Here is a 14555-nt window from a genome sequence, read left to right as displayed (position 1 = left end):
GCCTCTCGGGCTGGTGAGTGCTGGTCGGCACCGATCCTCTGTGCGGGAATCTCTCCGCTTTGCCCTCCGCACCCTGTTACTGCGCTCTCTTCCGTGGCTCTGAGACTTCCCCCTCCGCCACCCCCCCGTCTCTGCCAGTGAAGGGGCTTCCTAATGTGTGGAAACCTTTTCTCCTTCACAGCTCCCTCCCACTGGTGCAGGTCCCGTCCCTATTCTTTTGTCTCTGTTTATTCTTTTTTCTTTTGCCCTCCCCAGGTACGTGGGGAGTTTCTTGCCTTTTGGGAAATCTGAGGTCTGCCTGCATTCAGTAGGTGTTCTGTAGGAGTTGTTCCACATGTAGATGTATTTCTGATGTATCTGTGGGGAGGAAGGTGATCTTCGCGTCTTACTCTTCCGCCATCTTGAAGCTCCTCGGGAGAGTTCTTTGATCTGTTGTTCAGAAATGAGCAACTTGGCACACTATGTAACGGTTGTTCACCCATGGTCTTTTAAAAACTAAAATTAGCTTAAGCAAGTTTCTAAAATTATCATGTTAAGCCTTAAAGTAAACAAGACAACTAAAATAAAGGTGCCATGAGCTTGTTTTTGAAGTGTGTGTGTGTGTGTGTGTGTAAAATTTTCTTTAAGTGGCACAAATACTTATTAGTTGGGGATATAATAGTTGCCCAAAGGCAGGGCACGGACCAAATGACCTCTATTTTCTGGATAATCTGCTGAGGAGGTGCTGAATTTAGAGAAGTACATTCTGAAGCCTTACTGATGTTTACTCCCACATTAAGCAGGATTCTCAAACATCAGAGCCTTTTACACTACCTTTAGCCAGATAACTACATACTACTTTTAGCCACCAGACTGACCCGACCATAAACTTTGAAGGTGTCCAAAAACAAGATGCAAAACGTTTCAACACAACTGCTTGAGCACGAAAGGGGATTTTCCTGCTTCTTGGAGTCTCTCTTCGGTTTCTCTTCCAGTAGAATTCGTTTCCACGTGTACAAATCCTGAGACACTTCTTTCCATAGAGAGGAAGGCTGAACACCAAGCTCCACCCTGTGCTCATCCTCCCCCACACCCCGACCCCCATTTTTAAATTTTGCACGTAGGGTGAGTACCTCACCCTGTCCCAGTCCTGATACTTAGACTTGAGTGAAGGGTCCATTGCAGCCTCTTAACTAGTACCTCTCATGTTCAGCCTAGATTTTCCCATCTCTAAAACAAGAATAACTGAAATGGCCTTATGGAACTGTTTAGAGGATGGAATGAGATGGCATATGTAAAGCATGTAACATACTTGACACAGAGTCAGTGCTCAAGAAATGCCACTAGCACGATTACTGTTAACAATAACACAAATGGTAGAACAGTAAGAATAGGAGATAATGCTTAGGCTCCCAATCCTCAACAGGGAGACATCCCAACCCTAGAGCAATCCCATCTACTGGGAGACCCAGACATGTAAATGAATAGTCACCATTCAATGAACTGTCGTAATAAAGGTTTACACGTGGCAAGAAGAAAGCACAAAGTGGGGAGGATGAGCTCAGCTCTTAGAGAAGGGGTTTTCAGTTGAGGACTGAGCTGAGTAGCAGAGTTTGCTAAGTGGAGGAGAGGAGAAAGGTCATTCCACATTGAAACACTAGTGGGTACAAAGGCACTGAGGTTGGAAAGGGCCTGGGATATTCAGAGGGAGACATTCTGTAGAGCTGGAATGGAGAGCTCTGGTGGGAAAGTTGTGGGAGGTGAGGCCAGTAAGGAAGGATATGATCTGTGGATTAAGAGCCTCGAATATCATTCTAAAGCAGTGAGATTTTGTTCTGGGGACACTGGAGGATTCTACTGAAGGATTTTGAGGCTCTGTTATGAGATGTTCATATATGAGGTTTAGAATGATGATTACATGCAGGATGGACGGGAGACAGGGAGGGAGTGAAGCCAGGAATACCCATTAGGAGGCTATTGTAAGATCCAGGTGTGGAAGATGAGGGGCCGGAATCAAAGCACTAGCAGTGGTGCTGGAAACCAGTAAAGGGACCTGACCCACATTTGGGAGGCAGAATCAAGAAGCAGGTGGCAGACTGAGTGTGGAGTGTTCTGGGGAGGAAGGAGAAATTGACAATGACTGGGAGGTTTCATCCACAGTAACTGCGTGGAGGCCACGTGAGGAGGAGTCTATGTAGGTGTGTGTACTCTGCGGGAGGAGGACGATAAGGAGTAAGATTTGGAACACATCCAACCTGAAATGCAGGGGACTGGCCACGTGGAAATGCTGGACAGACAGATGGAAATGTAAGTCTGGGACCCAGAAGAAAGGTGAGGCTGGAGTTTGAGTACTGACTGGAGGATAGGAAATACATGTGCTGTCTCTAGGACACTTGCCCTGAGAAAGAAGGGTTGATGACCCTAGCAGGGGATTATCCTCATCTTCCTGAGAAGATAAAATTCTCAGTTTTATCTTTCCACGGCCCATAATGATCAGTGCACTTTCGGTGTGGGACTTTGGCCCGGTCCCCCAGCACATGTCCCCAGAGTTTCCTTACCCTGGCTATTTGGTCTGCCATTTGGAGACGTCCATCCAGCTCTCGTCTGATCTGGGCTGCTTGCTCATCTGGATTGTCCAGCTGCACAAAAGCACAAATGTGGAGACTTTCAGTTTGGGTGACAAAAGCCAAGGAACTCATGACTTTACACCCAGACTACTCTGTGCCCCCACAGACCTATTCCACTAAAACCTAAGAATCGTGTGACACACAAATCCAGTTTGAGGGAAATCCCAAGTTAAATCCTTTTAAGGAGAATGTGATGTGGTAGGCAGGCTGTTGCTAAGAAAGACATCTAAATGCACTTGAATAAGAACCACCTCTGAACTTCTAGGCAGCAGTGCTTCTAATGAGGGCCTGATGCAGCACTCCTGTTTTGGGGTCCAGCGAAGAAGTGTTTACAGGGCAGACATACAAGGAAGGAGATGGTAATATAACTGTTAGTATCGTGCCGAGCAGACATAGTCCGCATCCATAGAGCCTACATGGCGTATATCCTGCTGCTCTCCCACCCCTGGACCATGGATGATTAGTTAATTATTGCATCCTTTCTCTCTGAGACCTGAGAGCTTTTCAACCAGTACTCCAGACGGCTGCTACCTCTCAGTTGGTGTTGATATCTTATATACACTACTAGGTATAAAACAGGTAACTAATGAGAACCTACTGTATAACAAAGGGAACTCTACTCAATGCTCTGTGGTGACCTAAATGCGAAGGAAATCCAAAAAGGAGGGGATATATATATACGTATAGCTGATTCACTCTGCTGTACAGCAGAAACGAACACAACATTGTAAAGCAACTATACTCTAATAAAAATTAATTTAAAAAATCAAACAGTAAAGTGGAAGTAGGTGCAAGCCTCCTTCTCCTAACTAATTAAATGCATGCATTAGAAACTACACAGAGTATGCTTGAAGGGGAGGCCATCCGTAATCTGCTTGTGAAATTTGCAGTTAGATAGTTACCCACTCAGGTGATTTTTGCCACATCTACATTAAATTTGCATCTGGCTGAAAAAAAAAAAAAAAAAAAAAAGAAATCTATCTTTGTCTTCTCTGATGGGTAGACAATTCCCTAACTTCTCTAGTGTCAGTTTTCCCATCCATAGAATGAAGGGGTTGATTATGTAATCTCCATCATCCCTTTCCCATCTTTCTATAAATCTATGAAAGATACTGGCAAATATTTCTACGAAGGTCCATATAATTAACACTCTAGGCTTTGAGGGCCATAAGGTCTCTGTTGCAATGACTCAAATCTTCCAAAGAGGTGTGAAAACGGACACAGACAACACGTAAATGAATGACCACTGCTGTGTTCCAATAAAATTTTATGTACAACAGGTGGCGGGCCATAGTTACTGATCCCTGCTCTAGGAATTGAAGTTCTCTCTTTACTTCCAAGCAAGCCTACCATTATACTTCAAGCTGTAATTGAGTCTGCTTTGTTCAGTAATTGATAAATTATTTTATTCACAGAACAGTTTAATAAGTAGGGAACAGTGACATTCAAATGGGATGTGCTCTACTCTTCTTTTCAGAACAGATTAACTCACAACAAAAAGTAGATAAAGAAATATGTGAGTTTTCTAAGTCCCTTTCTCTTAAAAGCCATTTTTATTCAGAAATCTGAAAAGTATGAAATTTTATTCAGAAATTTGAAAATGAAAACCCAGCTCCATGCTTTAAAAAGAATCTAATCTATGCTATGAAATGGTATAGAAAATAAGTTATTTCTGATATGATGTAAATAAGAACACTGGACAATTTATGGTCATATTTTTGAAGCTCCATGAATAGTCTTCTTGGGTTTGTTATACAAAACATAAAAATCTATCTGGCTTTGGGCTTCCCTGGTGGCGCAGTGGTTGAGGGTCCGCTTGCCGATGCAGGGGACACGGGTTCGTGCCCCGGTCCGGGAGGATCGCACATGCCGCGGAGCGGCTGGGCCCGTGAGCCATGGCCGCTGAGCCTGCGCGTCCGGAGCCTGTGCTCCGCAACGGGGGAGGCCACAACAGTGAGAGGTCCGCGTACACACACACACACACACACACACAAAATCTATCTGGCTTTATGCTCTGCATTTTTTTTTTTTTGCGCGGTACGCAGGCCCCTCACCGCTGCGGCCTCTCCTGCTGCGGATCACAGGCTCCGGACGCGCAGTATGCTCTGCATTTTTATCACCCTGTTCAATTCAGGAGTTGCCTTATCTTCTCTTTCCCACAGTTTTGATGAGGAGGACTATTTTCTAGATCATAAAGATGGGATTGTAACTTTTGGTTATATATTCTAAAGCAGCATTTCCAAATGGGTGTTCTGCTGAACAACACCCTTACTCCAGAAGAAAAGATCCAGAAGGGCTCCAAAAGAATGGCTAGATAAGTTTGGAAAATGCTCTGTCGAAATGCACAAAATCTCTGAGAAGCTCAGCAGTAAGGAAATCTGTCAGATTTTGACCAACTCAACTATTATTTGTTTTTGTTTTTGTTTTGTTTTTGCGTTACGCGTGCCTCTCACTGTTGTGGCCTCTCCCGTTGCGGAGCACAGGCTCCGGACGTGCAGGCTCCGCGGCCACGGCTCACGGGCCCAGCCGCTCTGCGGCATGTGGGATCTTCCTGGACTGGGGCACGAACCCGTGTCCCCTGCATCGGCAGGCAGACTCTCAACCACTGCGCCACCAGGGAAGCCCCTTACTCAACTATTATTTAACTTAAGTTTTTATTTTTCGCATAACGCCCAGAGAACATGAGTTGGAAATCCTGTTCTAAATATATCAGGAGAACCACTGGAGAGCGGTCACACCACTAACCAGTGGTCCCTCCATCATCACTTGCCAATAGGCACACGTGCGAAACATGGTATCCTCAGTGTTGGTTTTAAGCTCCAATGAACTGTTTTTATTCTTTTCCCTTGGAAGCCCAAGACTTCTTCATACCCAGGAGCAAACCCACTGGGAACACTCAGAAATATCTTGTTCAAAATACATATGCAAAGAGAACATCTGACTACTTCACTGAGAAGAAGCAAAATGATTTGGTTAGGGGCTAAAGTTGGGGGGTTCTGTCAGAAGATACGGTGCTCAGAGATTAAAACTGAAAAGAAAAAACAACCCAACAGAACCATCCCCATTATGAAATTTCTCAGAGGTATCTGAATTCTCCCACTGGCCTCACCAAATACAATTAGAAACAGCAGAGGATGCCAGCAGTGAAGATGAGCAGGCTAGGTCTACACAAAGCTTCATTCATTGGTTCACTTATTCATTCACCGAATTTTTATAGAATGTCTTGCTATGCATGATAGTGGAATACAGAAAGGACCCAGTTCCTGCCTCCATGGAACTTAAATCTAACAAGAACAGGTATGGCTATTTGAATAATCTGGGCACAAAACAGAGGGGATTAGCATTTATTGATGCCTATTTCAAGACCAGGGACTGTATGACCTATATTAAAGCCTTCTCTAAGGGGTCCCAAGAAATAGATGTTAATGTGCATTCTCCCAGGAAAAGGATTCTGGGGTCAAGAAACACTGCTCCTTCCTGAAAATTTATAATACATATTAGCATAATTAAGATTCGAAGAAGTTCTAGAGTAAATCAGCCTACTTAACTGTGTTTAACTTTGTCTTTGACACAATTTTTTCACTGAAAACAAGTATTTCACAGAGCAGTTTGAGAAATTCCCAAGTAAAACAACTTTATGAGGTATGTACCGCTATTATTCCCATTTTACAGACGAGGACACCAAGTCTCTATAAGGTTCAGGAATGTGGTAAAGTGGCATGAGACGTTTGAAATGGGAGTTGGCTCTGCCTCAGACTGGAACTCTTTTGTTCTGCTTTATGTTGACTTTCTTATTTAGCGTATTGCTTTGGTTTTCTAATTGGCCCTGACAACTAACTCCACACTCCTACGTGGTTCAATTTAATACAAAGAGCCACCACTGAGGGGCAGAGAAGTGTCTACTGTCCATTTCCTATCATGACTGATTTCTTCTGGGGAGGCTGTTGCAGTGCCAGAGCCCTCCCTAAGAAATAACAGTAATGGGTATGTTCTCATCTTGGCTTTGCCACTTAGTAGCTGTGTGACCTTGGGCAAGTTACTTAACCCCTCTGTGCTCAGGCCTCCTGATCTGAATAATCAGTATAATAAGTCTACCCCAAGGCTGTCATGAGGATTCACTGAGACCACAGATATAAAGCTTTCAGCCCAGCGCTTGGCATGCAGCAAACCCTCAGGAAACAGTGGCTGCTCTTTGCGTTTTTAGAACAGCCCACGCTGGCTGTATTTCTGACACGGTCCACAATGGGGCATCAAAGATTCAGGTGAGAAAGTGTCAGATGGGCTAGTGTCCCTCCCTGGTGTGGATGTGGGGTCTTGGTGTGATAGTCTGTGTCCGGAGAGGAAGGTGATGGGGGCTTCCATCTCTGGATGAATTTCTTTGGCTTCTCAGTGTATCCTACTTTCTCCAGGGTCAAGTCCTTTGCTCCGTTAGACTTTAATTAGCAGGAGTGACCAGAAGGCGGACGCTGCTGCCTGAGAGCTAATGATCTGAAGGGAAGATGGAAACAGAAATGCAACCGAAGCTCCCTAAAATATCCTGGTGTGAGAGAGAAGGCCATCCTCCATCAAAAGCCTTGACAGCCCCGCTCTATGAAAGCCCCCAAAATAAAGAGAAATCAAGTAATTACCTTTCAACTGCTGCAAAGAAAAGGCCAGAGAGTGAGCTTCCATGGAAACGAGGTTCTGTTTACCTCACTGGTCTTTTCCACTAAGATACGCTGGCTAACCAGGCCAAGGGCAAACTTTCCCGGTGACAGCTCATTAGGGTTAAAATATGTACGTGTGCAAGAAGGCTTTTTACCTAATTAGCCAAATAATCTTCCTACTAGCGGAGGTCAAACAGAGGCACTGTGGTTGTTTTGATTTGCCAGTCAAGCAAAGGGAACTATTTCCTTGGGCTCTTCTTTTAAAGTGATGGAGAACTCAGCTCGGTGCTGGGTAAGCGCAGACAGGTATCGCCTAAGCCACAGGTTCAAGCCCATCCCGAGGTCTGGGATTCTCTCCACTCACAGCTGTGTCCCTTCGGTCAGTGCAGACATGAGAACCCAGACCAGCATCGCCGTCGGGCTCGTTTGCCCTGGCAGGAGCACCACGTGGTGGACGACCCTGTATGGGGGAGTCTGCACCCAGCTATCCCACTCCCTGGTTGCAGGACCTCGTTATGTCTCTTAACCTCTTTGAGCCCCGGTTTCTTCGACTGTAGAGGGGGGACCATTTTCATCTTGCATGGCTACTGAGAAGACTGAATGAGACCACATGTTTCAAAGGAAGTCAGGCCAACTTGGGTCCAAATCTTGGCTCTGCAATTTCCTTACCCAAAGGGATCACACAGGTGGCTGAACCTCTCTAAGCCTCAGTTTTCTTGTCTGTAAAATGGGGGAGAACATAAGAGACCTACCTCAGTGTGTTGATAGAAGGATGGAGGAGGATGATTATGTATGCACAGCACCTAGCGTGGTGCTGGCACATAGTAGGTCCTATACCTTAGCAACTAGTTTCTAGAATTATCCCTTTTGAGGGTGGGTGTTCATCAGACGTTCACTCCCCTCCCTGCCCTTTGAGATTTATGAAAGAAACCAGGGGAGCCCTGGCGTGGACGGGAGGTGCCTGGCTGGTCACGATTTGCCCTTAGCTGGGCGGATCTCGGGCCAAGGTCACGACCTCTCTTTCCACAACCCCTTCATGTGATAAATGACAGACCCTAAGTGATTATGTTCCAGGAGTCTCTGAAGAGCCTAGATGAGCATTTCTCAAAGTTATATTCTGGGGAAGCCTGGTCCCACAGATCCTCTATGAGAAAGGGTTCTGTGGCCAAATAAAGTCTTCTCCCTCTCTCCCCTTCCTGGAGAAGCCACAAGACACATTAGTGAGAAATCCTACACAAAGGCAAGCTTGTGTGGGCCCAAATTTCCCAAACTTATCTGACCACGTGGGTAATACGTTTGAACACCCCAGCATACTTTGGGCTACGCTCACCGAGGCAACTCTCTCATGTGCTTCATTTCTCTCGTGTCCATGGACAGAATTCTGGGGGGAGACAAGGAGGAAGCTAGGAAGCAACCCCACTATGCAAATAGGTCTGTATCTCAGTGAAAAGGGAATGCCCATCCGGGAACACCCTGTCTGACCTCTGGGGTGAAAGAGACATCAGCCCAGGGCCCAGGCATGCAGCCTCGTCATTAACCCCAGAGCCCTGGGCCTTGACAGTGCGCCTGGGTACTGGCTTTCCCTAGGGATGCCTCAGTTCTCTGGGGCTTACACATTATGATGCTGGGGAGGCGAGTCCAACTCTGGACCCGTCCAAAGTCATCACCGTTACTACCGCCAGGTAGCCTGCGATCAAGCAAAGAGAGGACGTGATTCAAATACGCAGAAAATTGCAATAAACAGGCAGATTACTTGATGCATTGTTTGAGTAACTGTTCTGCTTTCTGAACAAGTCTCTAGGCCTCAGCCTCAAAGCAAATGGACCAAGTTCAGCCTCAGGACCATACTGACATGATCCAGGACTGTGGCTGGAAGGAGATTTAAAGGTGCCGCAGTGACCTCAGGTTGGGGTGGAGGCCCTGCTGAGCTCTGTGGCCTGTCGGACACCACCTCCCCACTCAGTCCGCTGCACAGGGTCTTCCACTGGGGCTTCTGGAAGGGTTTGCTTTCTCCTGCTGCCAGATCTTTGCACACCCTGTCCCCCACACCTGGAACACTCTCCCTTGTCTCCCCCATTGGCTGGTAACCCTAACCCTATCCTCCTTCATCCTTCAGCTTTGCAGCAAAGTCTTTTCTGACCCCTCCAGACTCGGCGAGTTTCTCCTGTCGTATGTTCTCCCGGCACTGTGCACCTCTCCTTTATTAGCGTTTATTGCAATTTTAATTTTACATCCACTCATGTGATTGTGTGATGTCTACCTACCAGACTGTAAGCTCTGTGAGGGCAGGTGCACGTGATTTCGCTCACCTCTGCATCCCCCGCACCTAGCCTAGCACCAAATACAGAGTGGGCTCTGATGACTGCCTGGCCAACTAAAGGACTGAGTTAATTAACTGTGACCCAGAAGGAAAGCGACCCACCCATAGTAACACCATCATCAGTGAGAGAGCTGGGACCATGCTCCCAACCTGCTCACTTCTATGCTATGTCTTGCCGCTTAGCAGCTGTGTCCTGGGAAGTGCCAGTTTCTGCAGAAATAGGTAAAGACTGAACTTGGCTGGTCTATAACCAGTCACGTCACTGATAAAGCATCCTTAATTCCAGACTACGGGGGACTGAGGCAGGTGGGCCTGTCAGCAGCTGCGGTGCAAGCCACCTGCTGACCTGGGTTGAGCTCCATCTGTTCCCCTTGTTTCCTCTCTACTTCCCAGCCTGGTCCCTCAGTGCCCAGGGATTCATGTCTGAGCAGGAGGTGCGACTGCGGAGGAGGGTAGAGGCGCCTCCCATAAAGCACTCTCATCAGTGGCACGGCCCCTCTTTCCTCCAAAGCCCTGTGTTTTTTGTGGTTGTTTAATTTATTTGGCTGCTCCAGGTCTTAGTTGCAGCATGTGGAATCTTTTTAGTTGCAGCATGCGGGACCTAGTACCCTGACCAGGAATCGAACCTGGGACCCCTGCACTGGGAGCACGGAGTCTTAACCACTGGACCCCCAGGGAAGTCCCTGCCCTGTGTTTTTTATCCTCCTTCAGGGACAAACTGCTCCAGCCAATGGTGCCTTCCTGGTGCACTGCAGTCTGGAAAGTTACAGCTGGGACAGTGTCAGTTCCCAATCAGGGGATGTAGGTGCCCGAGCTCCAGCCTCAAGAAGGCACTGACCTTTGGACGTTGGCTACGTTACTGCATTCAGTGCCTGGCTGCCGTTTCCAAACTCCTGTCCTGCCATCTCTTACAGCCTGTCTCTCCTTTGTCCACCTCTAAGGTGGAGGCTGTAGAATAGCGTCAGACCTCTCTTGTCTAGGATCAATTGTTGCCTTTCCACTTTGAAGCCGAGCAACATTGAACAAGTTATTAGATCTCTCCACGTCTTCACTTTTAATTTTTTAAACTCTCTTAACTCTACAGCGGGAATAATAATGAGAATACCTCCCTCGTAGGATTGATAAGAGGTTAAATGAGATGGTATGTGTATGATGCTTAGCAGGGTGCCTGGCATGTAGTCACTTTCCGTAAATAGCAGCTATTAGCACGTGGCATTCCGCAGCACAAATTCTTCATCCTTACACAAATTCTGATTCTAATAACACTTCAAGTGGCAGAACAGTTTTCCCCTGCTTTCAGGTAGGAAACCAAGCTTCAAAAGATAAAGTAGTTTGCCCGTAGTCTCAGAGATAGCTGACCCTGCACAGAAGGGACAATCCTGAGAAAACAGAGCAGTGATTTTAGAATCAAAAAACCTTAAGATCAAACCCTACCTTTGTCACATACTCACTGTGTGACCAGGGCCAGGGAACTCTACCTCTCTGAGCATCTATACCTGGAGCTCTAAAATAATACCCTCAGAGGACTACTGTAATGATAATCCTAACAGACATTTCCACACTCTAGGGGTTCGATATATTGTAGGTTTACTATTACTTCTATTATTATCACTGGGAATGAATCTGATGAAATCTGCAGCCGTGCCTCTGATGTAAGTCTTTACTGGGGCTCTTTTCCAAGGTTATTTGTGGAGTTTGATGTCCTGTGCACACACAATTATATTCTGTTTTTATAAAACTCAACCAAGGAGATACCACCCCACTTGTGAAAGAGTTAAAATAAGATCACTAGTGCCTTTCTTTACCATGCCTTATTTCCTCTCCAAGAGAAGACCTTGAATAGGTCAAAGTCTCCATTCTGAAGGATGCACTTCTCCTTGACTGCAAAAGGCAAGGTTTAGCTCTCGGAGTTTGCCAGCCAATGAGAACATCCTCTGCATCCGAGTCACCCATTTTATGTCTTCACTGGCTTCTGGCAATGCAGTAAATATAACCCAAGAGCTCCAAATGCAGTAACTCTCTGAGTGAGAAGCAAATAAATATATAAAAATACCCTGGATGGAAAACCAATCCATTCCTTTATGATCCTGCAGTGCTCAACCAGCCTTCCCCCATCCCCACCCGAGTCCTGCAATGACCTCCCCTCTGCTTTCCACCATTTCAAATCTGACATACCATCTGCGCATGGTCTGGTTTCAGACATGCTTTCTTTAGGGAAGCCCTCCTTGATTGCTTTGGCCATGTATCAGCTTGCTCTTGTAGGCAGCACTGGCCAGTCTAGTATCTCAACCTCCTCTGTGTCACATGTTTCAGATTTCCCTTCCTGCCAGAATAGCTACAGGGCACAATGGTCAGGAACCTAGGGAACTAGACACAGACCTGGGCTCAAATCTTTGCTCTGCCATTTACCAGCTCTGTGACACTGGGCAATATACTCCCTGTGTCTGCCGCTTCAACTGCAAAACGGGAGTCCTAATAGTAACAATGCCAAGAGCAGAGGCTTGTCATGAGAATAAAAGAAGACAGTAGTCATAAAGCACTTAGTGTGATGCCTTGAGTATGATGTAGTGCCAAACAGTCAAGGCTATGATTTAGTACTATTGAGGCCAGAGACTATGGTTTTTATCCAGCATGAAGGACACAGCTGTGCCTTTTATGGATCATCTTAATGGTCTTCACAGCTGGGGCTGGGAGATGGTCCAATTCACCTGCACTATCCTGAAGACACACAACCTTAAGCCACTCAGAGAAGAGAATGGGCACTGTCTTTCAGAGTGGGAGTGTGGCCGCTGAAGCTCAGGGTATGGAAGAAGCAGGTGGTTTTGTGCTTGGGACTCGGTTGATTTATTCCTTCTTAACTATGAAGTCACATCTTCAATATCTCTTGAATCTATCTATTCTGTTTATCCACTTCCCTAGGGGAGGCTGCCACTGTCTCCATGGTGGAGCACCGACCCGTTTACCGGCATCCTCTCTGACACAGCAGTTCTCAACCTGGCTGTACATTAGAATCATATGGGGTACATGAAAGACAATCCTGATACCCAGACTGCATCCAGACCAACTAAATCAGACATTTGGGTTGGGGCCCAGGCGTCAGTTTTTGTTTGTTTGTTTTAACTGTTTGGGCGATTCCAACGTGCAGTGAAGATTGAGAACCTTTACCAAAAGTCAGTGGTTCTCAAACCATGGTGAGACGCGACCAGAGAACTTGTTAAAACACAGAGTTGGGGCTTCCCTGGTGGCGCAGTGGTTGCGCGTCCGCCTGCCGATGCAGGGGAACTGGGTTCGCGCCCCGGTCTGGGAGGATCCCGCATGCCGCGGAGCAGCTGGGCCCATGAGCCATGGCCGCTAAGCCTGCGCGTCCGGAGCCTGTGCTCTGCAACGGGAGAGGCCACGACAGAGGGAGACCCGCATACCACAAAAAAAAACAAAAAAAAAAACACAGAGTTGTGGGCCTCATCCCTGGAGAGTTTCGATTCAGTAGGTCTGGGATGAGAACCAAGAATTTGCCCTTCCTGGGTGATGCTGATGCTGAGAACCACACTCTGAGCGCAAGGACAGAATCCATGCTCCACGGTGCACTCTGCTCATCTTTCTGGAATGTGCATATGCTCACGTTACTCTCCTGCTTAAGACCCTACAATAATGTTCCATTTTCCTTGGCAACAGGAGTCCGAGATCCTTATCAAAGCAGACTGTACTACAAAGCTACAGTCATCAAAACAGTATGGTACTGGCACAAAAACAGAAATATAGATCAATAGAACAGGATACTAAGCCCATAAATAAACCCACACAACTATGGTCAGTTAATCTACGACAAAGGAGGCAAGACTATAAATGGAGAAAAGACAGTCTCTTCAGTAAGTGGTGCTGGGAAAACTGGACAGCTAGCTTCATGTAAAAGAATGAAATAACACCATACACAAAAGTAAACTCAAAATGGATTAAAGACCTAAATGTAAGACCTGATACTATAAAACTCTTAGAGGAAAGCGTAGGAAGAACACTCTGACATAACCTGCAGCAATATTTTTTACAATCAGTCTCCTAGAGTAATAGAAATAATAAAAATAAACAAATGGGACATAATCAAACTCAAAAGCTTCTGCACAGCAAAGGAAACTATAAACAAAACGAAAAGACAACACATAGAATGGGAGAAAATATATGCAAATGATGTGACTGACAAGGGATTAATCTCCAAAATCTACATACAGCTTATGCAGCTCATTGTAAAAAACAACAACAACAAAAACACAATCCAATCAAAAAATGGGCAGAAGACCTAAACAGACATTTCTCTAAAGAAGACATACAGATGGCCAAGAGGCACGTGAAAAGATGCTCAGCATCGCTAATAAGTAGAGAAATGCAAATCAAAACTACAATGAGGTATCACCTCATACCAGTCAAAGTGGCCATCATCAAAAACTCTACAAACAATAAATGCTGGAGAGGATATACAGAAAAGGGAACCCTCCTACACTGTTGGTGGGAATGTATATTGGTACAGCCACTATGGAGAACAGTATGGAGGTTCCTTAAGAAACTAAAATAGAGCTACCATATGATCCAGCAATCCCGCTCCTGGGCATATATCCAGAGGAAACCACGGTTCAAAAGGATACACGCACTCCTATGTTCCTGCAGCACTGTTTACAATAGCCAAGACATGGAAGCAACTTAAATGTCCACTGACAGATGAATGGATAAAGAAGATATGGTACATTTATGCAATGGATTATTACTCAGCCATTAAAAAGAAGGAAATAGGGCTTCCCTGGTGGCGCAGTGCTTGAGCGTCTGCCTGCCGATGCAGGGGACACGGGTTCATGCCTCGGTCTGGGAGGATCCCACATGCCGCGGAGCGGCTGGGCCAGTGAGCCATGGCCACTGAGCCTGCGCGTCTGGAGCCTGTGCTCCGCAACGCGAGAGGCCACAACAGTGAGAGGCCCATGTACCACAAAAATAAAATAA

The 14555-nt window shown here is 46.2% G+C and overlaps 1 protein-coding gene across 8 annotated transcripts in view; it reads right to left on the bottom strand.

The window, feature by feature from the left end:
* CADPS (calcium dependent secretion activator) overlaps window positions 1-14555 on the bottom strand; it is a 489257-nt gene that overhangs the window by 267315 nt on the left and 207387 nt on the right. For all 8 annotated transcript variants that reach the window (XM_024124105.1, XM_024124106.1, XM_024124104.1 and 5 more), the window contains one exon: window positions 2538-2618. In XM_024124105.1, coding sequence (XP_023979873.1) covers window positions 2538-2618 — 81 coding nt within the window. The remainder of the gene's footprint in view (window positions 1-2537; window positions 2619-14555) is intronic.

The sequence above is a fragment of the Physeter macrocephalus genome, chromosome 18 (genome assembly GCF_002837175.3).
Source record: "Physeter macrocephalus isolate SW-GA chromosome 18, ASM283717v5, whole genome shotgun sequence".
In the NCBI taxonomy this organism is placed as follows: domain Eukaryota; kingdom Metazoa; phylum Chordata; class Mammalia; order Artiodactyla; family Physeteridae; genus Physeter; species Physeter macrocephalus.
Note: the sequence above shows the minus strand (reverse complement) of the source record. Positions and strands in the feature narration are given on the sequence as shown.